This window comes from Dipodomys merriami, unplaced genomic scaffold (assembly GCF_024711535.1).
Source record: "Dipodomys merriami isolate MVZ:Mamm:240054 unplaced genomic scaffold, mDipMer1.0.p SCAF_3, whole genome shotgun sequence".
NCBI classification, from domain to species: domain Eukaryota; kingdom Metazoa; phylum Chordata; class Mammalia; order Rodentia; family Heteromyidae; genus Dipodomys; species Dipodomys merriami.
Window position 1 is genome coordinate 72,755,853 of NW_027204492.1, and position 14,988 is coordinate 72,770,840.

At 39.7% G+C, this 14,988-nt stretch overlaps 1 protein-coding gene across 1 annotated transcript in view; it reads right to left on the reverse strand.

Annotated features, from left to right (window-relative positions):
* Positions 1 to 383: 383 nt before the first annotated feature.
* Snx12 (sorting nexin 12) overlaps positions 384 to 14,988 on the reverse strand; it is a 45,790-nt gene continuing 31,185 nt past the window's right edge. The window contains exon 5 of the mRNA XM_070040279.1: positions 384 to 413. Coding sequence (XP_069896380.1) covers positions 399 to 413 — 15 coding nt within the window. The 3' untranslated portion in view covers positions 384 to 398. The remainder of the gene's footprint in view (positions 414 to 14,988) is intronic.

Consider the following 14,988-nt stretch of genomic DNA (forward strand, 5'->3'; position numbering starts at 1 on the left):
AAACAACTAGGTATGAAAGCAACTAAGTGTCCATTAAATTGTTAGAAAAAGTTTCCCACAATGTTAATATCTTAGCAGGATTTGCTAAAATGGTGTTAAGTTTGAGAAGCAGAATAGAATAATACTGGTGTTCTAAGCCTAGGCAATGCTACATAGAAAAACAACCAGATACAAAGCTTTGCACTTAATGTGATTAGAATCGATGTGAGGAGGTGCATATGAATAAGAAGACATAGGGTCTTGTTTGCCAAGTGAAATAATCTTAACTTTATTAATAAGAGACAAGAGTGTTACTTAGGCTGGTGCCAGTGACTCACATTTGTGGTCCTAGCCACTCAAGAGGTTGAAATCTGAGAATCACATTTCAAAGCCACCCTCAGAAGGAAAGTAGATGAATCTTATCTCCAATCAACCTGCAAAAGAGCAAAAGTAGCAGTGTGGTTCAAATGGTAAATCACCACCTTTGAGTGAAAAAGCCAAGCCAGTGGGCAAGGCTCTAATTATGTTTAAGCCCCAATGGTGGTGCACACACACACACACACACACACACACACACACACACACACACACACACACACACACACACACACACACACACACAATATTGAACTTCCTAGCTTAGAAAATCAGAGGTAGGGGGCTGGGAAGGTGGCTCAGTGGTAGAGTGATTGCCTTGCATGCCTGAGGCCCTGGGTTCAATTCCTCAGCACCACATAAGCAAAAAGAAAAAAGCCGGAAGTGGCGCTGTGGCTCAAGTGGTAGAGTGCTAGCCTTGAGCTGAAGAGCTGAGGGACAGTGCCCAGACCCAGAGTTCAGGCCCCACGACCGGACCCCCCCCCCGAAAAAAAAAGAAAATCAGAGGTAGGGACTGGGAATGTGGCTTCATGGTAGAGTATTTGCCTACCATGCATGAAGCCCTATGTTCGATTCCTCAGTACAACATAAACAGAAATGTGGCAAAGTACTAACCTTGAGCAAAAGAATCTTAGGGACACTGCACAGGCCCAGAGTTCAAGCCCCAGACTGAAAAGAGACAGAGACAGAGACAGAGAGAGAGAGAGAGAGAGAGAGAGAGAGAGAGAGAGAGAGAGAGAGAGAGAGAGAGAGAGAGAGAGAGAGAGAGAGAGAGAGAGAGAGAGAGAGAGAGAGAGAGAGAGAGAGAGAGAGAGAGGAGAGAGGAGAAAGAAAAGACAGAAAGAGAGAGACAGAGAGAAAGAGAGAGAGAAAGAAAGAAAGAAAGAAAGAAAGAAAGAAAGAAAGAAAGAAAGAAAGAAAGAAAGAAAGAAAGAAAATCAGAGGTGCATAACAGTATTAACTGAAACTGACAATATAGAATGCTGAAAAGGTTTCCAGGCCACGGTGGCTCATGCCTATAATCCTACCTACTCAGGAGGCTGGGATCTGAGGATTGCACTTCAAAGCCAGCCTGGGCAGGTAAGTCTGTGAGACTCTTATCCCCACTGAACAACCAAAAGAGCCAGAAGTGGGGCTGTGGTTGAAATGGTAGAGTGCTTGGTCTTGAGCAAAACAAGCTCAGAGACAGCACATAGGCCCTGAGCTCAAGCTCCACCCACCCCAACCCCAAATAAAAGAAAATCAAAGGTGAGAAGGTGATAGTGTTTAAGCATCTTGGCAACTAAGCACTCTAGTCAAACTCTTAGGCTCAAATCTAGGCACTTAATAGCTTACTGAATATGTTATTTGCTCCTCTGTGTGCCGATTTTCTTATCCATAAAATGGAGAGGATAGCATTAGCGTTTCATTAAGCTGTTTGAGAATGAAAATATACAAAATATTTTAAAATAAAAATATTTAATATATAATAAAATATATAAAATTATAAAAAAATGAATATCAAGAAGTGGAAGCATGTTTTAGGGGATAAGCAAATGGGGGCACAGGAATGGAGGAAGGAAGGGTGAGCAAAGGCAGTCTTATATTAAATGTACTTTATATAAAAAAGAACTTTGTAATTTGAGAGTAGGAATGGGGAAAAGTAGAGGAGAAAAAAGGAAGGGGTGACACTGATCAAAAAGCATTGTACTCATAATCTGACTTATGAAATTGTAACCCCTTTGTACAACTATTTAATAATAACAACAATAATGAAACATATAAACTCTGAGAAAAGTATCGAACATAATAAATGTTCAATAACTGCTGTGTTTACTTTTTATGATAATGATGTTATTTGGGGTAAAAGCCTAAATCTGAGGTACTAAATTGAACATTCAGAAAGAAGAGTCTACTCAATAATCAGTAATACTACATCGAAGTTTTTCCTCTGTGTTGGGTATCAAACCCAGAGCCTTGTTTAAAAAACAAAATAAAAAATCAACTCCTTAATGGAATCCTTTGTTTTTTTTTTCTTTTTTTGATGCAGGGTGGGTCTTGCTGGCCTAAATTGAATCTTAAAAGTAGATAGTTAAAACTATTCATACAAGCCGGGTGCCAATGGCTCATGCCTGTAATCCTAGCTACTCAGGAGGCTGAGATCTGAGGATAGTAGTTCAAAGCCAGCCCGGGCAGGAAAGTCCGTGAGACTCTAATCTCCAATAAATCACCAGAAAACCGGAAGTGGTGCTGTGGCTCAAGTAGTGGAATGCTAGCCTTGAACTGAAGAGCTGAGGAACAGCACCCAGGCCCAGAGTTCAAGCCCAACAACCGACAAAAAACAAAAAAAAAACTATTCATACAGACCATATTTCTTACAGAGAATGTGTGAATTAAAAGAAAAGAGGCAAAGATTTAAGTTTCCTTTCTAGACTCCTACTTAACTCACTCTGTAAGCATTCCCTCAGATTCTAACCTTTACCTTTGCCTCTAAGCAATCTTCTAACCTTCCAAAGCAATCTCATATATTTCCATCCTCTTAATCAGGTATCTACTTCCTCCATTCAGTCTAATATCATCTCATTGATTGCCTGATTAATGTCTCTCCTTGAATATCTCTGAAATGTCTTAAATTGAACTTATTATCATTCTGTCTACAGATATTCTTTACCTAATTGGGTAGGTGCCATTTTCCTCTAGGTCAAGACAAAAATCTACAAATCATCTGGTTTTTCAAGAATACCCCATCCCATTGGCAAGAATGTTGGAGGAAAGGGAATCATTACGTGCTGTTGGTGAAAATGCAAATTTATATGGTCATTATGATAAATAGCACTGAAGTTCATAAAAAAACTAAGTAACATAGGAAGTGGAAGAGTGGCTCAACTGGAACTCTAAAAAACCAATGTTCAAGCCCTGAATTCAAGGTCCAATACTAGAACAGAGTATTATTCTGGAAGAAAAGTATGTAGAGGTAATAATTTTATTACAAATCAGAAAATAAAGGAAATTATCTTTCAGTGGGGCCAAATTTGCACTAAAAGTAGACTGATCCTCAAGAGGTTCTGACTCTGAGACTTCTGCAAGCTGTTCTGACAAGAAATAGCTAATTGCATACCTACTGTGAAGGGTAATTCATCACATGATTGACCTTCCACATCATTAACTGTCCTTTCCACTGCCTGATAATTGTGACTATTTATTGAGCTCTGAGTATGTGCCAAGCACTATATTATGGGCTATAATTTTTTTCATTTTATTCTTACAAAAATATATAAGTATTATTAACTTGTTTGGTAGATGAAGAAACTAAGAGTTGGAAAAGTTATTTGCCCATGATCACACCAAGATTTGTTCTTTTAACCATTAAATATTAAAGAAATTTTGAAGATATGATTATTATCTCTATATAGCTAATATTTCATTAGGAAAACACACTTCATTATAATTAAACTTCTATCCATGTTAACTTCAAAGCATACTTCCTCTATTTAACCTTGCCTTGGTAGATATTTTTATTAAAGTTCAACCTAATTTTCTTCATTCTTGAAATCTAGCCAGATTTCAAAACAAGCTTAGTTCTCCCAGTTTTCCCAGATTATATATTGCATGAATGCCACTCTACTGAGTGGTAGCCTAAGCCCGAAGGCCATCTCCCTGTGTTTTGCTGTTTGCGTCTCAGGTCTTAAGTTCTCCTCAAGGGTCTGAGGTTTATACCTCTATTTTTACATACTCCCGTTCTTTGCATTTTTTCTTTCTTGTTCTTTTGTAAGGCACCAACTCCTGCATGACTAGTCCAAAGGGACTAGTCACCTAGCCAGTCCAGATGGACACTGATTGCTTCCTAAATTGAACTCTGACTGCCCAGGAGCTCAATATCTCAGATTCCAAATGCCAAAAGCTGCTGTACAAGCAGCAACTTTTCCCTCTGTTATCTCTTTTCTGCTGGAGGCTAGAATGAAAAAAAGATAAAATATTATATCAATAAGGGTAACCATTAAATTTGTCCATATTATTTCAGACTAGAAGTAAGTCAGCAGCATGGTGATAAATAATTTTCTGCTATTGTCAACTAATACCAAATTTATAAAACTCATAAGAAACATTGATAAGGCTTCTTTCTAGATAATCAATGCCCCTCTTCAACCCTATTTCTAATAAGTATGCACCTCAATGTTCATTGAATCCATAATAAATGGTACAAGAATTGAATATAAGTTCAGATTACCATTAGGGTAGTTGATCATCTTAAGTTTTCAAACTGGTACTCTGCATCTCCAATGCAGTTCTTTGTGCTTCTAATTACACTCTTATTTATACATAGACATGATTGTATCAAATATAGTTAGGACAATTAAGATGCAAACCCACCCGCTAAAATTGATTCAAATGATCCTGGAAAAGAATACTAAAATATTTTTCCAAAAATTCAATGCCTTTTTTTTGTTTTTGTTTTGGTTTTGGGGGGGGGGGTCCGGTCGTGGGGCCTGAACTCTGGGCCTGGGCGCTGTCCCTCAGCTCTTCAGCTCAAGGCTAGTGCTCTACCGCTTGAGCCTCAGCGCCACTTCCGGCTTTTTTCTTTTTTGCCTATGTGGTGCTGAGGAATCGAACCCAGGGCCTCATGCATGCAAGGCAAGCGCTCTACCACTGAGCCACCTTCCCAGCCCTTCAATGCCTTTTTAAAGCTCTAATTCTCTTATTACCAATAGATCAAAATTCAGGCCTCCCACACATAATCTAGAAATATGTTTCACACTAATATTCATTTTTACAAAGTTATTATCAACTTTGATGCAAATACTGGCACTAATAATATACTAAAGATATGCTGTTTTTCAGTTGGGCACAATTACACATGCCTATAATTTCAGTATTCAGGAGAATGAGGCAAGGAGATCATGAGTTTAAGGGAAGCTTGAGCTACATAGACACTATCTCAAAAAAATATGTATATATATATAGTAGCTGATTATTTTAAAGATAGGGTTTAATAAGCATTTTTACTGCCCAAGATGTCCTTAAACCATGATCCTTCTGCTCTCAGCCTCCCAAGCAGGATTACAATCATGATCCACTGACACTTTGTACTTTATGCATAAAAATGAACTCTACCGTTTCCTAGAACCTTCTGACCTTTTGATTCTCATCTGTTCAGCCTCTATCTCCTCACCTTAACTGAACTCTGTCATCCCAGACTATGATGTTTCCCTTGTAAACTCTTAATTTAAAGTTGTTCATTTTCTTTTACTCATTTTATCCATAAGTCACGATCAGGTTAGCATCTTCTATGTTCCTCACTAGATTCCCAGTGTTTCTCTATCATCTTACTTCAGTAGCTTCTCTTATTTTTGAAGTTCATACCACCTAATTTATCACCTTTCAATGTTAAATGTCAAGTATGCCCATATATTCACGGTGACTTCGATACCAACTCATTTCCTTTTCTCTTCTTGAAGGTCTTTATTTATCCCCCTTGATGATATAATGCCCAAGCCTCACAGTGTCTTGACGTATCCTATTCTAATTTCTTTCTTTTATTGTGAGGTTTCATTGCGTGTGTGAGATTTTGGGTTTTTGTGGGTTTTTTTGTTTTTGTTTTTGTTTTTTGCCAGTCCTGGGGCTTGAATTCAGGGTCAGGGCACTGTCCCTGAGCTTCTTTTGCTCAAGGCTAGAGCTCTACCACTTCCAGCTTTTTCTGTGTATGTGGTACTGAGGATTCGGACCCAGGCTTCATGCATGCTAGGCAAGCACTCTACCATTAAGCCACATTCCCCGCCCAGGATGTTTCATTGTGACCTTTCCACACATACATATATTCTGATGATACTCACCCCACAAGATCTTCCATATTTCACTTCTATTTCTTAAAACAATATTAACAGATTTCATTATTCTGTTTTCACACATGCAAACAAACTACTTTGACCATATTTATACTCATTCACTCTCTTCAGTGGTTAGTCAAATCCCTTCCTTCTGCACCACCCCCAACAGAGTATCTTACCTTCCTGTCATTCATTTTTAAGTGTTATATTCATTGTAACAAGGGATTTCACCATGGTGTTTCAGATGTGCTTATACTACATTTTGTTTGTTTGTTTGTTTGTTGCCAGTCCTGGGGCTTGAACTTAGGGCCAGGACACTGTCCCTGAGCTTCTTTTTGCTCAAGGCTGGTGCTCTACCACTTGAGCACAGCGCTACTTCTGACTTTTCTGTTTATGTGGCATTGAGGTATTGAACCCAGGGCTTCATGCATGGTAGGCAAGCACTCTACCATAAGCGACATTCCCAGACTTATACTACATTTTAACCAAATAATTGTCTATTTCTTTCTCTTTCTCTGCCCCTCCAACCCCCTATTGATCCACAGCTTTCACTGAGATTCCTTATGCCAACTTCATACATCATGGAAATGTACTTTGAAATTCTTCAGCTTCCACCATTCTTTTTCCATCTTTCTTCCCTCTTATCTCCCAGTTACAGTCATGTAGTCATGTTCTGTCTCTATCTTTGTCTCATATATATGTGATATGTATGTATACATAATAATACCATGTATATATAATATGTATATATATATATATAATGTACAGTGGGAATTTAATGACAGTAACCAACATTCTCAATTTGGGGGGGGGGGGTCGGGTCGTGGGGCCTGAACTCTGGGCCTGGGCGCTGTCCCTCAGCTCTTCAGCTCAAGGCTAGTGCTCTACCACTTGAGCCACAGCGCCACTTCTGGCTTTTTTTTCTTTTTGCTTATGTGGTGCTGAGGAATCGAACCCAGGGCCTCAGGCATGCAAGGCAAGCGCTATACCACTGAGCCACCTTCCCAGCCCCTTCTCAATTATTTTATCTCTTTGATTTTCTACCATGTCTTTTTACACCAATCCCCATCCAAAACCAATTCAATGATTTATAGTCTGCATCCCAACTTACAAAGAACTATCAAGTAAGCTGACTCTTATCTCCAATTAACCATTAAATAAAAAATGAAGTAGAGCTGTGGCTCAAGTGGTAAAGGACCAGCTTTGAGCAAAGAAAAAAATCTAAGAAACAGCACTCGGGCCCTGAGTTCAAACTTCAGGATCAGTAAGAATAAACAAGGACTATTGAGTAAAATCTCTTAACTCCTGACCACCAGTTTCCTATCCCCATAATCCATCCTTTACCACTATCAGAATTATATTTTAATTGATATTATACATATATGATGTTCTGAAACATCATGCAATATAACATGTCTAAACTAAGCTAATTAATGTAGCATTAATTCACATATTTATTACTTTTTATGGTAAGAACTACTTTTTATGGGGTGAGGCTGACCTAGAGAAAAAAATGTGAGATGCTATCTGAAAAATAACTAAACCAAAAAAGAACTAGGGGCATGGCTCAAGTGGTAGAGTGCTTGCCTAGCAAGTGTGAGGACCCGAATCCAAACCCCAGTACCACCAGAATAAAGAAATAAAAACTTAGATTAAGCACAGATTGTGTGATAATAGAGTGAGGAACAGAGAAAATCTTCTGTTCCTTAAAACAATAATACTTACAAAAATGTCAAAAGCAAATTATTTCAGGAGTCTAGAAATAGACCAATCCTAAATTAAAAAGTGTTTTGGAACACTTAGGAATCTTCAGTTATGAAGAGTGGGACTCTGGTATTTTAGTCTGAGGTAGCTCCCATGTCCCCACTTAGGTCCTTAAAGATGATTTTATAAGAACTAGGCAATCCATTAAAAACAAAACAAAACAAAAACAAAAACAAGGCAGCTCAGCTGCTGGAGGGGAATTACTTGACTAGGAATGAACACAAAAGAAGTCTCATGCGTAGGGGTGTCAAAAACAGTAGCAAATTCATGGCATCTAATCAGGAAAAGCCAATATCAATCAGTAACCTCAGGTCACAGATTAGTTGGGGCTAGCAACATCTGAAAAGAGTTTAGCAAACAGACCCAGAAAACAAGACAACAGTGGAACTTGATAAACTCCCTCAAAGCTCTAGTGATCTAGAAAGCTCTGTGCATGTTCAAGGCTGCACTCAAGCTCAGAATACTAAAGAGAGGCCTAATTATCTACATTTCCCTGGCTGAATATGAGGCCTTGTATGGTCACAGGAGAGAGAAGCCAGAGAGCCTTATAAATTTTCTGAACTTTAAATGTGTCTCACAACCCACACACAATTTTATCAGAATACAAGGTGTTTGCAGACAACTTCTAACAAATAATTGACCACTAACTGGTCCTGACCTAAATATGAAACCTAAAAAACTAAGGTTAGAAGTAAAGATCATTTGTTAAAAACTGATCAAAGGGGGGCTGGGAAGGTGGCTCAGTGGTAGAGCGCTTGCCTTGCAATGCGTGTGGCCCTGGGTTCGATTCCTCAGCACCACATAAGCAAAAAGAAAAAAGCCGGAAGTGGCTCTGTGGTTCAAGTGGTAGAGTGCTAGCCTTGAGCTGAAGAGCTGAGGGACAGCGCCCAGGCCCAGAGTTCAGGCCCCACAACCGGACCCCCCAAAAAAACAAAAACTGATAAAAGGCCTAGAAGCTCAAGTAGTAGAGTGCCTGACAGGCAAGAAGAAAGCCAAGTTCAAATCCCTATTGTCAATTTTTTTTTTTAAAAACTCTTTCTATATATCTGAAATACCATGGTGAAACACCTTTGATACAATCATTTTGTTTTTGTTTTTTTGGGTTTTTTTTCCAGTCCTGGGGCTTGAACTCAGGGCTTGAGCACAATCCCTGAGCTTCTTTTTGCTCAAGACTAGCACTCTACCACTTGAGCCACAGTGCCACATCTGGCTTTTTCTGTTTATGTAGTGCTGAGGAATCAAACCCAGGGCTTTGTGCATGCTAGGCAAGCACTGTACCACTAAGCCATATTCCCAGTTCATGTTCTAATTATATACATTAAAAAATTGAAGGAAAAAAAAGCCAGGCACCAGTAGCTCACCTAGCTCACCCCTGTAATCCTAGCTACTCAGGAGGCTGAGGATCACAGTTCAAAGACAGCCTGGGCAAAGGAAGTCCATGAGACTCTTAACTCCAATTAAACACCAGAAAATCATATGTGGCTCTGTGGCTCAAGTGGTATAGCACTCGCCTTGAACTGAAGAGCTCAGAAACAGCGCCCAGGCCCAGTCTTCAAGCCCTATGATGACAAAAAAAAAATTAAAAAGAATGACAGGAGAATAAAACACACGATATCAGCAGGAGATAGCTGTAACAGTTTATTTGCATGAGTGAAAATGGGACAATGAAACTTGTTGAAACTGTATTAGGAACTGGGGAGGAGGATGAGAGTTATAGAGGGGGTGAATTTTATTAGAATATATTGCATGCATGTATGGAAATGTCACAATAAATCTCCCTTGTACAACTAATATATGCTAATACAAAATTTGCTTTTTAAAAAAGAGAATGAAAGAAAGAAAAAGAGAGAAAGAAAGAAAGAAAGAAAGAGAGAGAGAGAGAGGGAGAGAGGGAGGGAGGGAGGGAGGAAGGAAGGAAGGAAGGAAGAAAGGAAGGAAGGAAGGAAGGAAGGAAGGAAGGAAGGAAGGAAGGAAGGAAGGAAGGAAGGAAGGAAGGAAGGAAGGGAAGAAAGAAAGAAAGATAAAAAGCTCACGCCTGTAATCCTAGCTACTCAGGAAGCTGAGATCTGAGAATCACAGTTCAAAGCCAGCCCAGGCAGGAGAGTGCATGAGGTTCTTTTTTTTTTTTTCATTAAAAAAATATTGTCAAAGTGATGTACAGAGGGCTTACAGTTAGTTACATACTTAAGGTAGTGAGTACAGGTCTTGTCGAACATTGCTACTCCCTTCCTCTTTTTTTCTCCCACTTTCCCAGCTTATTCCCCCCCCCACCTCCAATCCTTTCCCCCAAGTCTAAGTCTAACACTCTTATCTCCAATTACCCAGCAAAAAAGCTGGAAGTGGAGTTGTGGCTCAAGTGGTAGAGTGCTAGCCTTGAGCAAAAGAAGCTCTGGGCAACACCTAGTACATGAGATTAAGTCACAGGATCTGAGCATGTGTGTGCACGCATGCACGCACATGTGCGCACGTAGGCACACACAGCCACAAACGCACATGAGCACACACACAAAAGATAGGAGTTACATTTCCCTGCCTTCCACATCTTATTGGCTACAAGAGATCACATGAGCACTGACAGCATCTTCATTGGCTATCTGAGGAAATGCGAGCTCAGTACAGCCTCTTAGGAGGTGGTGTTTAGAAGGCTAGCTCCCATGTGTTACAGTGTCCCTGTCTTTCACATGGGTGAGGAACAGGGCTGGAGGCCAGATCCTAACTGAAGGTTGTGACCTCAGGACCTGCAGACCGAAGAGGCATCATACTGGCCTTGTCTGTGAGGCACAGGAGTTTCCCAGGCCTGTGGTCACAGGACAATGCTCCAGCTTCTGAGCCAAATTTTCATTCTTCTGAAGAATAGTGGACACTAATGAGGGGCAATAGAGGCCACTGCAAGGTATACCTCCACAAGTCCTCCCGTCCTAAAGGGGGTGTGGGTTATTTTGACATGTCCATATATACACACAATGTACCTTGATATAAGTGATCTTCATCACTGTTAACTCTCCTCTTGCTCCCCAAAGCAATGTCAACAAGCTTCACTATTCCATTTTTACATGTGTATATAAAGTATTCTGACTATATCCACTCCCCTTCACCCTCTTTTTGTCCTCCCACTCATACCCACACCTGCATCAGGACCTATTTTCCACTCCTGTCATTCATCTTGCTAAGGGTATGATAATTGTTCATAGAGGTTTCACCATGGTATTTCAAACAGTATGTGAAAGTACTCTCATCAGACTCAACCCATTGCTTTCTCTTGTTTCCCCCATCACTCAATAGCTTTCAGTGAGTTTTGCAACCTCCATTCACATATGTATCAGTATCATTCAGCCTCTAAGATTTTTTTCCTTCCCCTCTTTAATACTTCAAATAGTTGGACATATTACAAACATGTTATGTAAATATATCTACATATATAAAATACATATACAAACACACAAATATATGACTATAACCAACTGCCCACAGGAAATATTATATATATATATATATATATGTTATATATGACTAACTGCTAGTTTCATATATATGAAAATCTTACTATATATATTAGGAAATCCTATCTACCTCTCTGATATATATATATATATATATATATATATATATATATATCTGTCAATGTCTATATAGATTTATCAATCTATATAGATATTTTGACATCTATCCATCTATGTAAATTGATGTCAAAATATCTATATAGATCTATCTACATGAGGTTCTTTTGTTTTTTCTTGTTTTTGTTTTTTTTTTGTCAGTCGTGGGGCCTGAACTCTGGGCCTGGGCACTGTCCCTCAGCTCTTCAGCTCAAGGTTAGCACTCTACCACTTGAGCCACAGCGCCACTTCCGGCTTTTTTCTTTTTGCTTATGTGGGGCTGAGGAATCGAACCCAGGGCCTCATGCATGCAAGGCAAGCGCTCTACTACTGAGCCACCTTCCCAGCCTGCATGAGGTTCTTATCACCAATTAACCACCAGAAAACCAGAAGTCGCTCTGTGGCTCAAAGTGATAGAGCACTAGCCTTAAACACAAAAGCTCAGAGCTCAGGCCCAGAGTTCAAGCCCCAGGACCAAAAACAAAAATCCACTTCCTTAGTCTATATTGAGAAATGTGCCTCTCTCCATTGTGAACCAAAGATTATTCTAATTATGGTCCGTAGTTGCTGAATATAAAAGAACTGTTGATAATAGGACCTATCAAAGAAATGGAAATCATTTAAATTGTAGTGAAATTAGACTTAAGAACATGCCATCGAACTCTAAAAACCATTGAAAACACTCAGCAGATCACTTCAAATCACCCTAAGTATCCCTCTACTTCTTGTTCCAATTAATGTTGCTTTTCTTTCAAGTATTAGCACTTGTTAAACTTTTACAACTCATTCAGTTTTCTTCTGTTTCATAACTAATATTACAAAAATATTTTCTATTTCTCATGACTTATGTGCAATATGTCATTTGCCCTGTGGGATTAAGTGGGCTTTGGTCTGCTAATTCTTGAAGCATAACTTCTACTTGTAAGTGGTTTCTCTCGTAAGTTTGTTCATATCTCTGAATTACTAATTTAAATAAACTTTAGGGGCTGGGAAGGTGGCTCAGTGGTAGAGTGCTTGCCTCGCATGTATGAGGCCCTGGGTTCAATTCCTAAGCACCACATAAACAGAAAAAGCTGGAAGTGGCACTTGACTCAAGTGGTAGAGCAGTAGCCTTGAGCTGAAGGGCTAAGGGACAGTGCCCAGGCCCAGAGTTCAATCCCCACGACAGACAAAAAGTAAAATAAAATAAAATAAACTTTAAAAATTCAATCACCACAGAATTGAACATTTAGTTTGCCAATCATGCACAAATTATTTTAAAACACCAAATAAACCCATCCTATACAGGAAGGGTTTTTTTTGGGGGGGTCGGTCATGGGGCTTGAACTCTGGGCTTCAGCGCTGTCCCTCAGCTCTTCAGCTCAAGGCTTGCACTCTACCACTTGAGCCACAGCACCACTTCCAGTTTGCCAGTGGTTTATTGGAGATAAGAGTCTCAGGGACTTTCCTGCCCGGGCTGGCTTTGAACCATGATCCTCAGATCTCAGCCTCCTGAGTAGCTAGGATCACAGGCGTGAGCCACTGGGGCCTGGCTACAGGAAGGTTTTTTATAAAACAATTCCAGGTAACAAACAGATGTAGAAGAAATGACAGAACTAGAAAAAAAATTACCATTTGGCATGGATCAAGAGACATTGTATTTATAATTTGACAGGTTCAATTGAAACTCTTTTTGTACAACCATTTAATTTTTATGTGTTTTGTTGGTCCTAGAGCTTAACTCAGAGCCTCGGGGCTGTCCCTGAACTCTTTTGCTCAAGGTTAGTGCTCTACTACTTTTGCCACAGTTCTATATCCAACTGGTGATCAATTAGACATAAGATTCTCACAGACTTCTCTGCCTAAGCTGACTTTGAACTGTGATCCTCAGACCTCATCCATGTAACTACCTAGAATTATAGGTGTGAGCCACCAAGCCTAACTGAAAATGGAGTCTAGACTTGCTGTGGTAAGATGTTGAGACGGAGCATGATGATAAATTATGCTGAAGCCAGAGTCAGAGTAGAGCCTTGTAAGCCACTCAAAGATTTTTGAACTTTCTCTTAAGGGGACTGGGAGGTCACTGAGAGCTTTGTGTGTTTTTAATGCATTTGAGGGCTGTCATGTGGACAATGACCTGAGGATAGGAGCAGGGGCAGGTAGATAAATGAGGAGTTGCAAAAGTTCAAGTGTATGTGGGTGGAGATAGGAGGGAAATACTGGGAGAGAGCAAGGGAAGGGGTGACATTGTTCAAAAAAATGTACTCATAAAAAATAATGTACTCATGTCAGGTGCTGTTGGCTCATGCCTGTAATCTTAGCTTATCAGGAGGCTGAGATCTGAGGGTCACTGTTTAAAGCCAGCTGGGGCAGGAAAGTCCGTGAGACTCTTATCTCCAAATAATCACCAAAAAGCCAGAAGTGGAGGTGTGGTGGTGGAGTGCTAGCTAACTTGACCAAGAAAGCTCAGGGTTTTGAGTTCAAGCCCCACAACTGGCTCCAAAATAAAATTCAGGTGTAAAATGACTGTGACCTGGAACATGGTAGTGGCAGCAGGAATAAGAAGTACAGGACGTCAATAAATATTTTCCAAAGAACCCTTGAAGGACTGGGTAGTAGAAACGTTGAGAATAATGTGAAAGTTTTAGACTTGGGGATCTGGATTGGTGATGGTGCCATTCACTGAAATAGGGAACACAAGAGAAGGATTAGGTTTAAGCAGAGAGTGGTGGGTGAAGAATAGGGAACTAGTCAATTTGAGATATCTATGAGTATCCACACAGGCAGATGGATACAAATGATACAAAGCTCAGGAAAGAAGTTTGGATTGGACATAGTATATGTGAATTTGGTGTATAGGAAGCACCTGAAGACATGAAAATGGATGATACTAGTAGAAAAACTGCAAATCATAAAGATCCTTGTGGCCCATGTCTTCTACCCTTAGTGATTTCCTGCCAAGGGCAAGAGAGAAGCCAGATGATATATTGAATTGAAGAATGGGAAGGAAGGAAACAAAAAGGGGAATGTAAGGGAAGAAGTAGAGATGACATGAACTGAAAGGAGGATATGAATTTGTATTGCACTCATTTATGCTGTATAATTAATCCTTTACTATATACTACAGCCTTATAACCTAAATGTCTTCTCCAATAAACTACTAAAAAACCAAAACAGCTAAAAGAGGAACTGTAGCTCAAGTGGTAGAGCACTAACCTTGGGCAAAACAGTTCAAGCCTAGGACTGGAACAGAGGGAGGTGGGGGGGGGGGGGAGAGATCTAAGCAGGCAAGTATATTCAGTAAACCCAACTATCAGAGATTAATTTATGAGCATATTTTTAAGCATATAGAGTTTATATGTATAAAGATATATTAACATTAGATATATGAGCCTTATAAACTTTGTCTACTCAAGGTATTTTGCTAAAAAGCCTACCCATAGTTAGGTACTGGTAGCTTTTATCTGCAATCCTAGCTACTCTGGAGGCTG